We start from the raw sequence: 13,330 nt of genomic DNA, 5'->3' as shown, positions 1-13,330 counted from the left end.
ACTTTTTACTGTCAAACGACCACATAATCATCCCCAGCGGAAGGCTCGCCTTGTACATGGCTCTCATCGTCACCAGGAGAGTCCTGCTGTCCAGCCGAAGCATCGTCAGGCTTGGCAGACGGTGCCAGCTTCGATGCTTGAGCCTTGATCAGATCGAGCAACGTGACACTGTCATCGCGACGATCCCAAGTTGGATGCTCGACTTGCCTCTGCGGGAGATCGTATTGGTAAGAAGAAGGGATTTCTTCCCTCTCCGGTACGGTCACATCTGGGTCATCGGCAGATTGCTCCGTAGTGTCTTTAGGCGGCACATCGTCCAGATTTGAAGACGTATCAACATCACCACCACCAGCACCCAGTTCGTCATCTTGAGCCGGAGATGTCGACTTCTGTGCGTACGATTCTTCTAGGCTCGGTCGTCGCGAGTCCAGCGAAGCATCTCCCTCACTGTCCGATGCCTGCTCCGAGAGATCATCTCGGATGCTTCCATCCTCGCTCCACGGCACATCCATCTCTTCACGATACAACAAATCCCTCTCTCTCCATGCCTCCCTCCTCGTGGAGGAGCGCCACTCCGGTGCATCACATGGGGCATCAAGCAACTGCACCATACCCGGACCTCCAATATCCGTATTGACCACATTCAGGAGGGTAATGGAGAATTCATCCTGGGCCGCCTTGAAATATGGCCCGGCATAAACGCGCACTGGCCAGATGTTCCACTTATGCTGAAGCTGCATAACTGTCTCGTCAACGACACGATTGAAGATGGGCCGATAGAAATGGCCCGACTGGTTGATAAGCACGACAGGCTCGTTGGAATTCATGTGCACGGTGCGGCTCCGCGGGATGTTTTTGTCCAGTAGGCCCTGGAGCAGCAAACCAACTTGGCTGGTCACTTCATCTGGTTCACTGCCACTCTTGTCCTCATCCAGTTCCGTGTCAGATTCATCTTCCTCTGGTAGCTGCGAAGACGAAGCAGTCATCAGATTCCGCGCGACGAGATATCCCACTTTGCACACATCGGAATCCTCGTAGCCCATTCTGACCAGCGCATCACATGCCTTCGCTACAAGTACCAAGCCTGCACCTGCTTCTGCTTCTGCTTCTGCTTCTGAGCCTGCTTCTGAGCCTGCTTCTGAGCCTGCGCCTGCGCTACTCTTCAACCCGGCTGAGGTTCCGCTTTCGAGTTCGAAATGGACGATATCATTGACATCGACGTCGAAGTCGGCAGGTGTTTCTAGCAGACCGCCATCGTTCTGGGCCGAATGAGCCATCTTGATCTTGATCTCGGAAGCAAGTGACCTGGGATCACGTCAATTCAATCCCGCTCTTCGATGGCTGTGACCTTTACTGCGTAGATAGGTCGCAATTTCTTGTTGGAAATCCAGAAAGACCGTCTTTCTCTGGAGCTGACTTTAGTTCTGTGAATCAGAACATATGCACACTTGGGATCTGGCACTCAGTTACAGATGCAAGAAGAGAACAATCGATGGACGTGGAATTGACAAGGGAAGTCTTATGCCTTATCTGTCAACTATCCCAACCGAATATTATAGGGCTATCGATGTGCTTGGATATGATGTGTCGAATCTCCCAAAGTTGGTACTAGTTCGGCATTATCACATGCTGGACATGTAGGAATTCCAACAATTCAGGTTCAACGAAAGGAACATTCCAAGCCTCTGACGTCCTACAGTGTGTGTGTGGAGAGCGAGACTATCTAGCCAGCCATTACGAGGTGTATCGCAATCGGTTGGTGCCCCGCGACTGGTAGATTGTTGATAACGATGTTGATATCGACATTGACACTGATATCGATAAATCAGCCAAACCAATCGTATATACATCATACCCAAGAGGTACACAAGATACGTTCCACAAGATGACGATGAGAAGGAAGAAACTCTATACCCTGCCCTATTTGTCCGGAAGCATTTCTTAAATCTGAATAAATCGAATTGGATGGGTTTCCTTCCCTTGAAAATGCTGTGGAAGTCTGATCCGATATCATGCAGGAGTATCCTAACCTAGTAACTTGCTTTCCTTCTCGAGAGATGCCATGGAAATGCTTTCCTTCCCACCAAAAGAACATGCTTGGATCTCATCTCTCCGTCCGACCTTGGTCGTAGCACGAGAACCCAATCTAAAATAATTATTTTCATCTTCACTGTGCAGGCTCATAGCCCTGTTGCTTGACCCATTTCTCACGCCAGCCGGGGAAGTAAGGAGATTCGTCCAGCGTACGGGGCTGCCAATCCTTCTCGACGATCCCCTTCTCGATCTGCTCCTTCTCATACTCCTCCAAGGCCGGGATGGCCACGTGCTCGACATGCCACGTGTTCTTGTATTTCATGAGATTCTCCTTCCCGTCACGCAGCACTTTGAGCAGGAGGCTGGGAATGTACGGCTCGTCGCGGAACTCAGATAAAGGCGTGAACAGCGCCTTGAAGTTGAACACTATCGCGCCGGACAGCGGAAGTCGGCGTAGCGTTTGCCAGTCGACTCGGAGATGGATGCGTGAGCGGTCGAGGTCGGGCGATTGGAAGTCGCGGTACTTTTCGTGCGGGTCGCCGGGTGGCATGTAGAGGGGCTTGTCGACTTCTAGACCCCAGGAGCCGCGCTGGATCGGTTTTTGAGCGGGCATTTTGGTGAAGAAGCTGTGGAAGTCTCAATGTCAGCATTCAACAATAAAAGCAGAAGAGTAGACATCGAAAGAGAGCAAGCAGCAGGCCGGTACCATATCATAGACACTGCTGTGAACAAACAGGAAATTTTGAGGGGTTTGGGGTTAACGTACCGATCCATACTGAACTGCATCTTCTCTTTGTAATCCGGAATCGGGGCGTGGATTTCATGCAGTTGCATGCCGATTTTGGTGCCAACGTTCCATCCGATGGCCGAACAAACCATACCGGCCCGCAAATGGTAGTACCCTGTCTCCGGGTTACGGAGCATGATGCCGAAATCTTCAGGGATGTTGTCCAGCATGACGAGCAAAGGGTGCTTGGCCGTGACGTCTTGTTTGGTGCCCAGGATCTTGTTCTCGAAGGTCTTTTTGTCGGAATGCAGAACAAAGTATTGCGGGTATCGAGCGCACAGGAATTGGAGCGTCATCTCCATCAATTCTTTGCACGCCAGTTCGGAGCCTGGAAGCCATCCCAGGATCGACTCGCCGTGCTCTGCATAGAGCCGTTTGCGCTCCGCAATACGCTCGACGTAAGTGTTTTCTAGTTCGAGCCACCAATCGGGCTCCAACTTGGTCAGAGCTGTGATGTGAAACGAAACGTTAGTTTGTCTCTAGACAACCGAGCAGCGTGGGACCAATCTGGACTTACACATCGTTTGGTGATAGACCCAGCGGAATGGTCGGTATGGTCGTGGACGGGCCTTGGTGATGTCGTGCTCGAGGTAAGGCTTGGGCAGTGGCACTCCACTGATCGTGGAGTAGTCCGGGAAGTCGCCGAGAGCGCGGACTTCTTGGACCTTGACACCGGTGAAGACGTATTTGTCAGGATCGCATTTCCGATAGTCCTCTTCGAATCCCATAACGGACTTCATCCAGTTCTTTTCGTCGAATTTGAGATCACCCATAGCCTTGCGTTGATCCTTGGGTAGTGCCTTGGCAACTTCCTCAAGGGTATCGCGAATCAGGGGCGGGAAGCTATTGACATATTCTGTAGTTTTAGGCGGAGAGTTTGCGGGATCTTTCTTGTCTGGCGAGAGCGACCGCGGTGGTGTCGTCGCGCTGGAAGCCCTGCGGCCTCGTAGCCTTAATCGCTCGAACACGACTTGTTTTTGCCGTTGACTGAGGCTCAAGTAGCTGATGACCCCTATGCAGAGGGCAAGGCCCACGTAGAGCCACGTCCTCTCATCCATAACGGCGATGATTGACGCACAGCTGTCGAGTGTTGTACTTGCTGGAGTCAAAGCCAAGAGGGTACCACGATAGTTTAGGCCCTCCGAATCGATAATAGCGATGAGTTTTGAAATTGGTCTTGCTCACAATGAACCACCGTCAGGTCACTGAGAAGATTGGCCAGAGGAATATGTGTTGTCGAGGTTGCTAGTGTTTAGAGGACAGTAAAAGACAAAATCGTGCCCAGTAGACGGTATAAGTATGGCGTGGTTCTTGAGATGTCCAGAAATAGGCAAAATACAAGCAACACAATGACAAGACGTCAAATCATACCACCAGGGCACATAACGCTTCGGACACGAGAGTTGTTGTATGACTGCAGAGTAGTGGTAACAAATCAGAGCGATGAATGGATAGATATAAGAGAGATCCACGACGTGGCAACTACTGAGGGCAAGGAAGAGATCAAAGCGGGTTGATGAAGGGGAGATGCGAGCTCAAAAAGGTGTAGAAGCAAGGACCCATGTCCCGTAGAGAGTATCTACTGAACCCCACAGCTGGTTGACCAGCAGGGAAATCAGATACCTCGCCTCAGGCCTACGGCTCAGACCCTTGGACCAGAGAAGAGGGGACAAGGGGACGAGGTGGCCCAGTCAAAACCGACGTCCTCGAAGGGTGATCGCAGTCGTTCATGCCGGGAAATCGGCCGCCGGCTTTGGCATTAGGCTTGACGCATCCAGGCTGGCAGAAGGCAGATGGACGAACAAAGTAACGGCGAGAACAATTGGCAGCGGGGGAGGAAGAATGTAACCAGTATCCAAGGCCGATGAGTGGTCGATGTCAGTCGACTTGAAATGATGGGTACAGAGTAGATGGAGCAGCGATAGACGGCGTATGGAGAGGTAGGGGAGAGATGTATGGAGGGCGCTGTCGGTTGCCTGTCGATTGAGACGCGGCCCGGACTCGGAGGCGATGCATAGCGGTTGGCTGCGCGGACAGCCTTGCCCAATATGGTTTAGCGCATAGGTAATAGAGCGATAACGATAAGAATCCACCGGGTGGCCTCTGATTGGACGCAGAGCCACTACGCCGACTCCATCCGTCATTCTTGCTCTTTCGGGCAAATCTTTCCAGCCTGCACAGCTCGCTCTTGTTGTTTGCCGCTCTGTTGTCTTTCTCCAGGTCGTGTCTCCTTTTGTCCTCCTCTCTTGCCTTCTTCTGTGCTTCTGTATCCTCTGCTTGGGCCATCAAAATGTGGCAGAGCAAACATGTCTCGAACACAAATGCAGGGAAATGTGCATGCGGACAGGCGTTGAGGTGATGTGCAACCCTTTGATACCAGCCAACAGGCTATAAACCAATTCGCTTCCTGTGCAACCCTTTCCTCGTGAACTTGTCCGGGTTCGTGACGGTCACATCCATTCTCGAAGCAACCGGTTTGCAGCGTATGACATTCCGTTTCACAGTTGTCGGTTGCGCTCGTCCAATGGCCTCGACTCATCCGCACGTGGCCCTGCTTCCTCTCGGGTGCTTGCCGATCTGCCTCGAATTAGTTGATCAGATCTTCTTTGACGCCTCGCCGGATAGGTCATGGAAGGTTGATCATCCGATGTGGGCAACTACCTGTACGCCCGGAGATATTATTTCGCGGTATGCCGCCCAATGCTGTGGGAGGAATAGATGGAGGAAAGCCACATGATTCACATTGCATGTTGTGGCAATGCCCCTGTTCCCTCCCCAGCTCTCCGGATCAGCGTTTCGGCTTTGGCTGCAATCAACCTCATCCTCGCCTGGCCCGATAGCCGCTCTGGTATGGAGCTAGTGAGTCAGTCCTTTCCATAGGTAGCCTTGTCAGATGTGCTCCTAGCTTTCCCTGCTTCCTTCAAACTCCGTTTCACATACGACACGTTGTTTTCTGTTCTTGTGCTGCTCCTGTGAACATTTGCGTCGAACCCGGTAACGATGACAGTGAAGGCGGAAATGCTCTAGCACCAGTTGTCAGTGTAACGAGAAAGAGCGTCACGGGAACCAGGACTCGAGCCACGGTGTAACTGTCATGGTAACGGAAGTTGCTACAGTCGGAGGATTGTCGCTGGAGGCCGAGGAGCGGAGGATTGACTGCTTGGATGGCGGTGTGAGAAATAGAGGTCAGCCACCGTTCCCCAGGCACATATTGAGAGTTCAATGCCCATCTTAAACAAGACAGTTGTTGGACTAGGTTCAAGGCCGTTCTCGTGGGAGTACCACCAAACACCTTGATCCCAGTTGTGCACAGTGCTCTGCACCTATATCTTTCGTACACGAGAGCCTTTGCTTGAAATGGTCTTCTGTTCCCGGTCCTTGGCTGTCAGCTTCGTCTGCTAGCGAGCAGTACAGATGGGAGAGGGATCAGGGCACATAAGCTCTGTGACGAAAGCAATAGCAGCTCTCCCGAAACGGAGACACAATAGCTGCAGTTGCTTTCAATATAGGAGTACCAGGCACGTGCAGAACAATGGCAATAGCCCAAGCGAAGGTTGTTGTATGCTGGGAGGACTTGTGGTCGCAGTACACAGAGTATTGTTGCCATTCAGACTTCGCGTCTTCGGTCTGCACATGGCGCATCCCACCATCTGCTCCGCCGTAAATTTTCTGCAGACTTCAACTGCGCTCCAACAGGTGCCAATAGAACATGGACAATCACTTCCACGGCCTGCGTGTGTTCTTTTGAGGACGTGTGAAGATTCCGGCACGCAAGAGGGTTGAGTCTGAGTAGAATGGCTGTTAGACATTCACTCTGCCATCTTCCCCCATTGCCCACGTCAACATGGGGACGTTCGTGCCTCGACCGGTCTACCCGCACCTGTCCTCGATCCCGCGATCCTATTACCTAGGACACCATGCCGCTGGACTGGCCAAGATGAAGTCCATTGTAGCGCAGATTGACATGGTCATCGAATGCCGCGATTATCGTACACCGATTGTGTCCCGCAACCCCTTATTCGAAGCCAACCTTGGTGAACGTCCAAGATTGATTGTCTATACGAAACAAGACCTGGGAAGTAATTCGTCGGCTGAAGACAAACAGGTATGTGCTGAAGAAGGCAATCTCAGGGAATGATTCTGATGCGGTGCATAGAGAGAAGCTATTGTCCGGAAATGGGATGCCCCGTCGACCTCGTTCTTCACCGATGTGAAATCTCGATCTACCATCAACAAGGTCCTCGACTTTGCGAGGGCGCACTCGAACGAGTCGACTTCCCTTTTCGGTACTCGTCTCATGGTCGTCGGTATGCCCAACGTCGGCAAGTCGTCTCTTCTCAACGCTCTGCGGAACGTCAGCCTGGGGAAACGGAAGGCTGCGAGAACAGGAGACCAGCCAGGCGTGACACGGAAGATCGGGACCAGCGTCAAGATCCTCGAAGGAGAAAACGGCAAGGAGGGAGTTTATGTTCTCGATACACCTGGTGTTTTCGTCCCATACGTCCCCGACGCCGAGAGTATGCTCAAACTCGCTTTGTGCGGGAGCGTTAAGGACACAATCATCCCTCCGACCACGATCGCAGACTATCTGCTCTTCCATCTGAACTTGCGCGACGCGACGCTGTACGAGATGTACTCCGAACCGACCAATGACATTTACGTCGTGCTAGAAGGTCTCGCAAGGAAACAAGGCCGGTTGAAGAAAGGAGGTCTTCCAGATTTCGAATCCTCAGCGCTGCAATTCATCCAGCGATGGCGGAGTGGACAGATGGGTCGATTCGTGCTGGATGAGGTAACAGATGATGCGCTTCTCCAACGAAGCGAACAGCTTAACTTGTACGGCGGAAGCATGAACCAAGCCCGCAAAGCGGCAAAGCAGTTGCGCAAAGAAGCATATTTGGGTGGAGGTTGAAAAGTGATGAGCCTGAACATATCTCAACTTATCCAAAAAGGAAGCCTCCAGGACAATTCACTGGAACAATGGCTACGGATCACCGGTAACTTGCACTGCGTCGACATCTCGCCAAGAGCGCTGTCGTCCCCGAGGCTGCACTCCCAACACCAGCACCAACACAGGCCTCGCACAAAAATGGCCCTTGGCCGCAGACAAGGCCAAAAAACCAAAGTGGCAAAAACTCTCGCAAGAGAAACCGAACTCCTGGATTCGAACCCACGCGGTTTTTCATTTCGTGGAAATCACCACACCCTCTCTTCCAACGTCGCATGTGGTCCGAAGACCTGCGAGAAACTGGAGAAAGGAAGGAGGATGATGTTAAGCTGATCCCCACACAACCTAGACCCGGCTGATAGCCCGGTGGCGGTATACACCACCACCGCTCCAGGCGGCGTCCGACGTCCTGAAATTGTTGGAGGAAACTCCGATATTGCAATATATCAACGCACCATTCGGAGACGCGCGGTGACGCGTTTGCCATGTGACCTGACGGTGAAGTGAGGGAGGGCACCAGACGAACATCGACCGGACTTGGGGATTGATTTGATATATGGATTGCTGAACACTTGTTTATGGGGTCCATTGTGATGAGACTTCGTTGGGAGAAGCCGACGTCTAACATCTCAACCCCTCGTTTCTGGCAAGATATGCATGGGCTGGTGACTGTCTCGATCCTGGCCCAATCCGCCATCCAGGAAGATAATCAACGTATGCAGAATAGCATCTACTAGTTGAATTGAGTTAGAGTGGGCAAGGAAAGAGTCTCAAAATGTTTCTGATTGAATTGATATACCTCGCTAGGGCTGATAGTATCATTCAGTGCATCAGTCTTCTATTCGAACACTTCTGACTATATATCTCTAGCCTGAAATTGGCATCGTGAGGACCGAGAACCCCCATAGGCAGCCAACCTTATCCTGGGAAGGCTGAGTGTCGAGGGTTGATAACGAGCTCTAGAGCAATGATATGTCAGACATATGAGAGATCCGCTTGACCTCAACTCAAAAACCGGACCAAATGCCGAGTCTGTATCCTGCCAAATGAACTCATTCCGCGTCTTGAACCTTCAGTCACACCCATACTCTGTAGATTGATCTAAGCCACAAGGTCATCAGGCAACGTCCACACCCTGACATCTCCCTCATCGCCCGTCGAGACAATGACCTCTTCGCCATCGAAGCGACGGCCATTATCACGTCTCGTCGCCCAGCAGACGTGATTGATCTCAAACTCGTCATGCGCGCCCTCCATCCGTGCCACGAGTGTCCATTTCATCTTGTGCAACTTATACGGCTGCTCGCCGTCCGGAACTCCTGTTGCCGTTCCGTTTCCAGCGGTGCCATTCATAGCCACATCGTCCACATTTTGCTGCTGCTGCTGCTGCTGCTGCTGTTGTCCGTCCATATGCGAATCTGTGTCCACGACCTCCTTATATACAGCGATCGTACCATCTCCGCCACAGCTGACCACCAGCCCGGTCCGACGGGACCAATCAACAGCATAGACGCTGCGCACATGGACCTGAGGCAGCGTGGAATCTTCAACCCAGCGCTCCATATTGCTCTGCGGACGAATGACGCTCGGGAGACGCGTACCTGAAAATCCTGTAGTAGTCACACCGCCAGCAGCAGAGGACGATAAGCGGGACTGTGCTCTCTTGGCCTTTTCCGCCTCGCTGAGTTCCCGCCGCCACACGCGGACGGTTAAATCGTCGGAGCACGACACAAGGCGCGGAGACCAGTCTGCTTCGAATTCAGCCACGGCCACATCCTCGTTCTGGCCTGTTTGCTGCGACGAGTCGAGATCGAGCTGCGCGTAGTTGATGTATCCTTCCCACTTCAGGTCCCAGACGGTGCCCCTGTGGCTGTCGATGACGCCGACGCAGATCCAGTCGCCCTCCTCCTCGACGTCGCGCCACAGCCGGATCGTATCGTCGTAGGATCCGCTGGCGAGGATCTCGCGCGACCCAAGCACCACCTGCTCGTCCTCGGCGGTATCTTGATCGCCGTTCTTGTGGGAGGTTGAGTTTCCCATCTCGACATCACCGTCCTGGAGAGCACCAACAGCCTCGTTCCCCAACTTGCGCCTCTTCGTGAGTCGGCGGCCATTGCCTTTTAATGCGCCTGCACACCAACTCACGCATTTGACGTCGCCGGTATGCTCGCTCAGCACGGCAATGGTTTCCCACTCCTCCGGCTCCACCTCTTCCCATATCCAAACCGATTTGTCGCGTGAGGAGGTCGCCAGCAGGCTCGCAGAGTAGTGCGGCGGAGAGAATTCTATGGACTTGATCTCCGAATCCGGGCCGGTAAGGAGAGTAGAGAAATCCCAATCCTGGTCATCCTCGTCGGGGTCGCGCGTCATATCGACTTCCTCGTCATCATCAACATCATCTGCCCTTGAGGTACTGTTCGCGTGCTGTGCGCCTTGTTCCTGATCTTGATTCTGCTGTGTCTCGGCGTCTTGATTTCGGAACCGTGCCCACCGTCGATCATCGTTCCAGATCCAAATGCCCACGTTGGCGTCGAAACTGCCGGTTCCCAGTACCACGGGGTCTTTAGCTTTCTTGGAACTCTTGCTCTGTCCGTAATCTTTCCATGCCACCGTTCGTACACTCCGCTTGTGACCGCCAGTAATGGTCGAGATGAGTGAGAAGTCGCGCAAGCTCCAGATGTTTACAGTTTTGTCCGCGGAGGCTGTCGCGAGCAGTGGTGTCGACGGATCGGGATGTGCTACGGATTGCCATGATCGCGAAGGGCCAGGGGCCGGAGAATGCAGAACCCGTAAAAGAGAGAGTTCGGGTGCAGATATAGACGAGGGGTCCGTCGGCGCAGCCATACTGAGAGGTGGTAGGGTGGAATACGTGAGGTCGGGTTGGGACAGAATGACGAGCAGAAGTCGGAGGTTCGAGAGCGAAGTTGGCGTCGGATCTATATGTCAGACATTGTTGGGCGGAAGTCGTCGCAGGACATCACTCAGGTTATCCGATCGCACGGTTATAGTAGCCTCAGGTGTAGCTGTTCGTTTATCGTTGTTTGCACCGGACCGTGAATGCTGTTGAATTAATTCTCGAGGTTTTTCGCAGCGCGGAATTGACGTCGGCGGGGCGGAGGCCGACATTCCGCCGGCGCCCACACATGGCGTCCCGATGTGGAAGTTGTACCGCAACAGAGAGGAATAAACATGATGTATTGAAAAGAGGGCTCTTATACTCTACTGCTCGAGCCTCGTCCAAGTTTGGCGAAGACTAAAATGGCCAATCAAGCATGAAAGCAGAAGAGGTCCGGCTACTTGCATTGATGGAGGAGGAGTGACATTTCATACGCAATCCCGGGATATGGAGTCCAAGCCAGTTCTAGAATACAATCCTCACTTGCCAGAGCCCGTGTTCGTGGATCCCACGATGCTCTGCCACCACGGTGTGTTCTTTTTGTGCTCCTCTCTTTCCTTCTCTCTGTTGTTCTTCCACCAGCGAGCGGCCACCACTCCAACAGCGAGACCGCCTAGATGGTCAACATAGTCGATTTTTTTCGCTGGTCCCAAAGCACGAATGATATGATACACGGTGAGGGCTGCTAGGATTGTGGCCCCAGTAAACGAAAACTTTTCTGCCATATCAGGTGGTAGGAACAAAATCGAAAATTGGGATCTGTGATGCAGTTGTCAGTATTCTGCCAATCTCAGAGGGATCGGAGGTATGTCATACTGAGCATGGAGATATAAATACGCAGCGACAACACCATAGGTGCAGCCGCTGGCCCCTAGGGAGCTGGTCAACCAGTTCCGCTGAACAGCATGGCGCGCAAGACTTGCAAAGCTTCCCACCAAGCCGGAACAAAGGTAGATGGCCACAAAGGTTCCTCGACCCACCTCCTCGTGAAGAGGAACACCAAATAGTATGAGAGTGAGCATGTTCGCCAGCAGGTGGGTGAACTTTTGATGACTGAAAAGACTCCCTAGCATGCTGAAGGCGTATGGGTAAGCCGGCGTAATGATGAAGTACTTATTGAGAGAGGTCCACAGCGGCGGAAACCTCCAAGCCGCAAATACCGCCAGATTCAACGCAATCAAGGTTCCAACTGTGGCGAATGAAAGTGAAATATTCGGGAAGAAGCGGTCCGACTGTCTCGGCCGAGCCCAGTATTGGGAGTAGAGATAGCTTGCACCGCATAGGATGGAAACCAGGAGGAAAGATGGGAGCAATCGGTGTAGGAGACCCCTTTGGACGATCTCAGGAGATTCAAGCGTCAGTTTGGACTGAGCCCGATTCTGCGCCAGAAGCACCCATTTCTCAAACGTGTTGGGCGGCCTGAATTCGTCGGCGGCTTCAAGGCCCTGTTCGGGCCTTTGTGCGAGTGATTGCGACCGTTCTGTCTGGACTTGGGCCATTCGCTTATCAATCTGTGCTTGTAACTCCTCCTCTTCCCGTTTCGCGGCGGCCTCATTCTCTGCTCGCATCCGGTCCAACTCGCTGACACCAAAGACATCGCCTTCCTTACCACTCAGCGGCGCGTGGTAGTGCCCGCTTTGTGGCCCCTGGTAGAGTCTCAGGTCTTGCCCCCTCTGCATTAATTCTGCAGGATTGTCCCTTTCGAGCGCATGCTCCTCTCTTTCGATGCGAGCGAGAATAGCAGCATCCTCGTCGATGGGATACGTCTGCCGCAGCCAGTGAAGACCGTCATCGAAGGCGTAAGGATACTTGTGCAACTCGGACTGCACATCGTCGGGGAGGGGAAGATCTAGTGTACCATCAAGGCGACGCCCGTGTAGGACTCGGAGGAGCCTATTGGCGAATTGTACTGGTGGTGGCTTTGGTCCGAAGATAGTCATCACTTCTTGGCTATTGAGATCGTCTTTTCGAAATCTCAAGCCTTTCTCTGGCTTCTTGTCAGACTCGTACGGCTTGAGCTTGTAAGCTGCAAATGACTGGCGGAAGCCGCGCCGTGTCAATTGCGAGAAGCATCGTTGCTGGGGGGCGCATTGCGAAGCTCCAGGCACTGACACAACCGTTGGGCGCGCAAAGAATGGCTTAGAGAGGAGAGAAGTGACCCCAGGTCCAGCCTTGGACTCGGCCCTGAGGGAATATCGACATGTTGAGGCTTGTTGCAAGCCTTTTCGTGCCAGGCGCAGTACTACCGTTCCAGCATTGCTCATTGCCGTCGGCGACTGCGAAGTCGCTATTGCGCAGCTAGCACGGGGCAATCAGGAGTCTTTTCCAAGAACGGGATGGGCACTGCAGTTGAGTTGTGCGGCGGGCGCATCGAACAAGTGACATGCTCATATGCGCGGACTGGAGGAGGTCTGATTATGTAAGAGGCTGCAATCACGTGTCAGAATGTTCCCCTTTTGGGCTAGTGCTGCCCGGCGCGGATATTCTGTACTTCCGGAAGCCGCCTTGACCTAGTAAGTACATGTACCTACTACCAGGGACGAACACATTTCACCTCTGGGTATCTCTACAACCTCGGGCACATCGGTGCAATCGACTTTGAGTTGACTTGGATTGGGCCATGAGGCGCGGTCACCGTATGGCTGTGTAGACATGCAATCCGTTC

At 53.0% G+C, this 13,330-nt stretch overlaps 5 protein-coding genes across 5 annotated transcripts; 1 reads left to right on the top strand and 4 right to left on the bottom strand.

Moving 5' to 3' along the window:
• Nucleotides 1-11: 11 nt before the first annotated feature.
• On the bottom strand, nucleotides 12-1,277 carry A1O1_02442 (uncharacterized protein; the record flags this gene model as incomplete). Its single annotated transcript, XM_007723353.1, has 1 exon — nucleotides 12-1,277. The coding sequence occupies one exon, from the start codon at nucleotides 1,275-1,277 to the stop codon at nucleotides 12-14; it is 1,266 nt and encodes a 421-aa protein (XP_007721543.1).
• An 890-nt stretch (nucleotides 1,278-2,167) lies between these two features.
• Nucleotides 2,168-3,879, bottom strand: A1O1_02441 (uncharacterized protein; the record flags this gene model as incomplete). Its single annotated transcript, XM_007723352.1, has 3 exons — nucleotides 2,168-2,660; nucleotides 2,801-3,269; nucleotides 3,339-3,879. 3 exons carry the CDS (start codon nucleotides 3,877-3,879, stop codon nucleotides 2,168-2,170), a joined length of 1,503 nt encoding a protein of 500 aa, XP_007721542.1.
• Nucleotides 3,880-6,665: 2,786 nt separating this feature from the next.
• A1O1_02440 (uncharacterized protein) lies at nucleotides 6,666-7,733 on the top strand (the record flags this gene model as incomplete). Its single annotated transcript, XM_007723351.1, has 2 exons — nucleotides 6,666-6,926; nucleotides 6,978-7,733. The coding sequence occupies 2 exons, from the start codon at nucleotides 6,666-6,668 to the stop codon at nucleotides 7,731-7,733; spliced, it is 1,017 nt and encodes a 338-aa protein (XP_007721541.1).
• A 1,137-nt stretch (nucleotides 7,734-8,870) lies between these two features.
• A1O1_02439 (uncharacterized protein) lies at nucleotides 8,871-10,613 on the bottom strand (the record flags this gene model as incomplete). The annotated part of the gene is made up of 1 exon (XM_007723350.1): nucleotides 8,871-10,613. One exon carries the CDS (start codon nucleotides 10,611-10,613, stop codon nucleotides 8,871-8,873), a length of 1,743 nt encoding a protein of 580 aa, XP_007721540.1.
• A 531-nt stretch (nucleotides 10,614-11,144) lies between these two features.
• Nucleotides 11,145-12,929, bottom strand: A1O1_02438 (uncharacterized protein; the record flags this gene model as incomplete). The annotated part of the gene is made up of 2 exons (XM_007723349.1): nucleotides 11,145-11,424; nucleotides 11,482-12,929. The coding sequence occupies 2 exons, from the start codon at nucleotides 12,927-12,929 to the stop codon at nucleotides 11,145-11,147; spliced, it is 1,728 nt and encodes a 575-aa protein (XP_007721539.1).
• Nucleotides 12,930-13,330: the final 401 nt, after the last annotated feature.

Source organism: Capronia coronata (genome assembly GCF_000585585.1).
Source record: "Capronia coronata CBS 617.96 chromosome Unknown acBCG-supercont1.2, whole genome shotgun sequence".
Taxonomy (NCBI): Eukaryota; Fungi; Ascomycota; class Eurotiomycetes; order Chaetothyriales; family Herpotrichiellaceae; genus Capronia; species Capronia coronata.
This window is presented reverse-complemented; position numbering and strand designations above follow the sequence as displayed.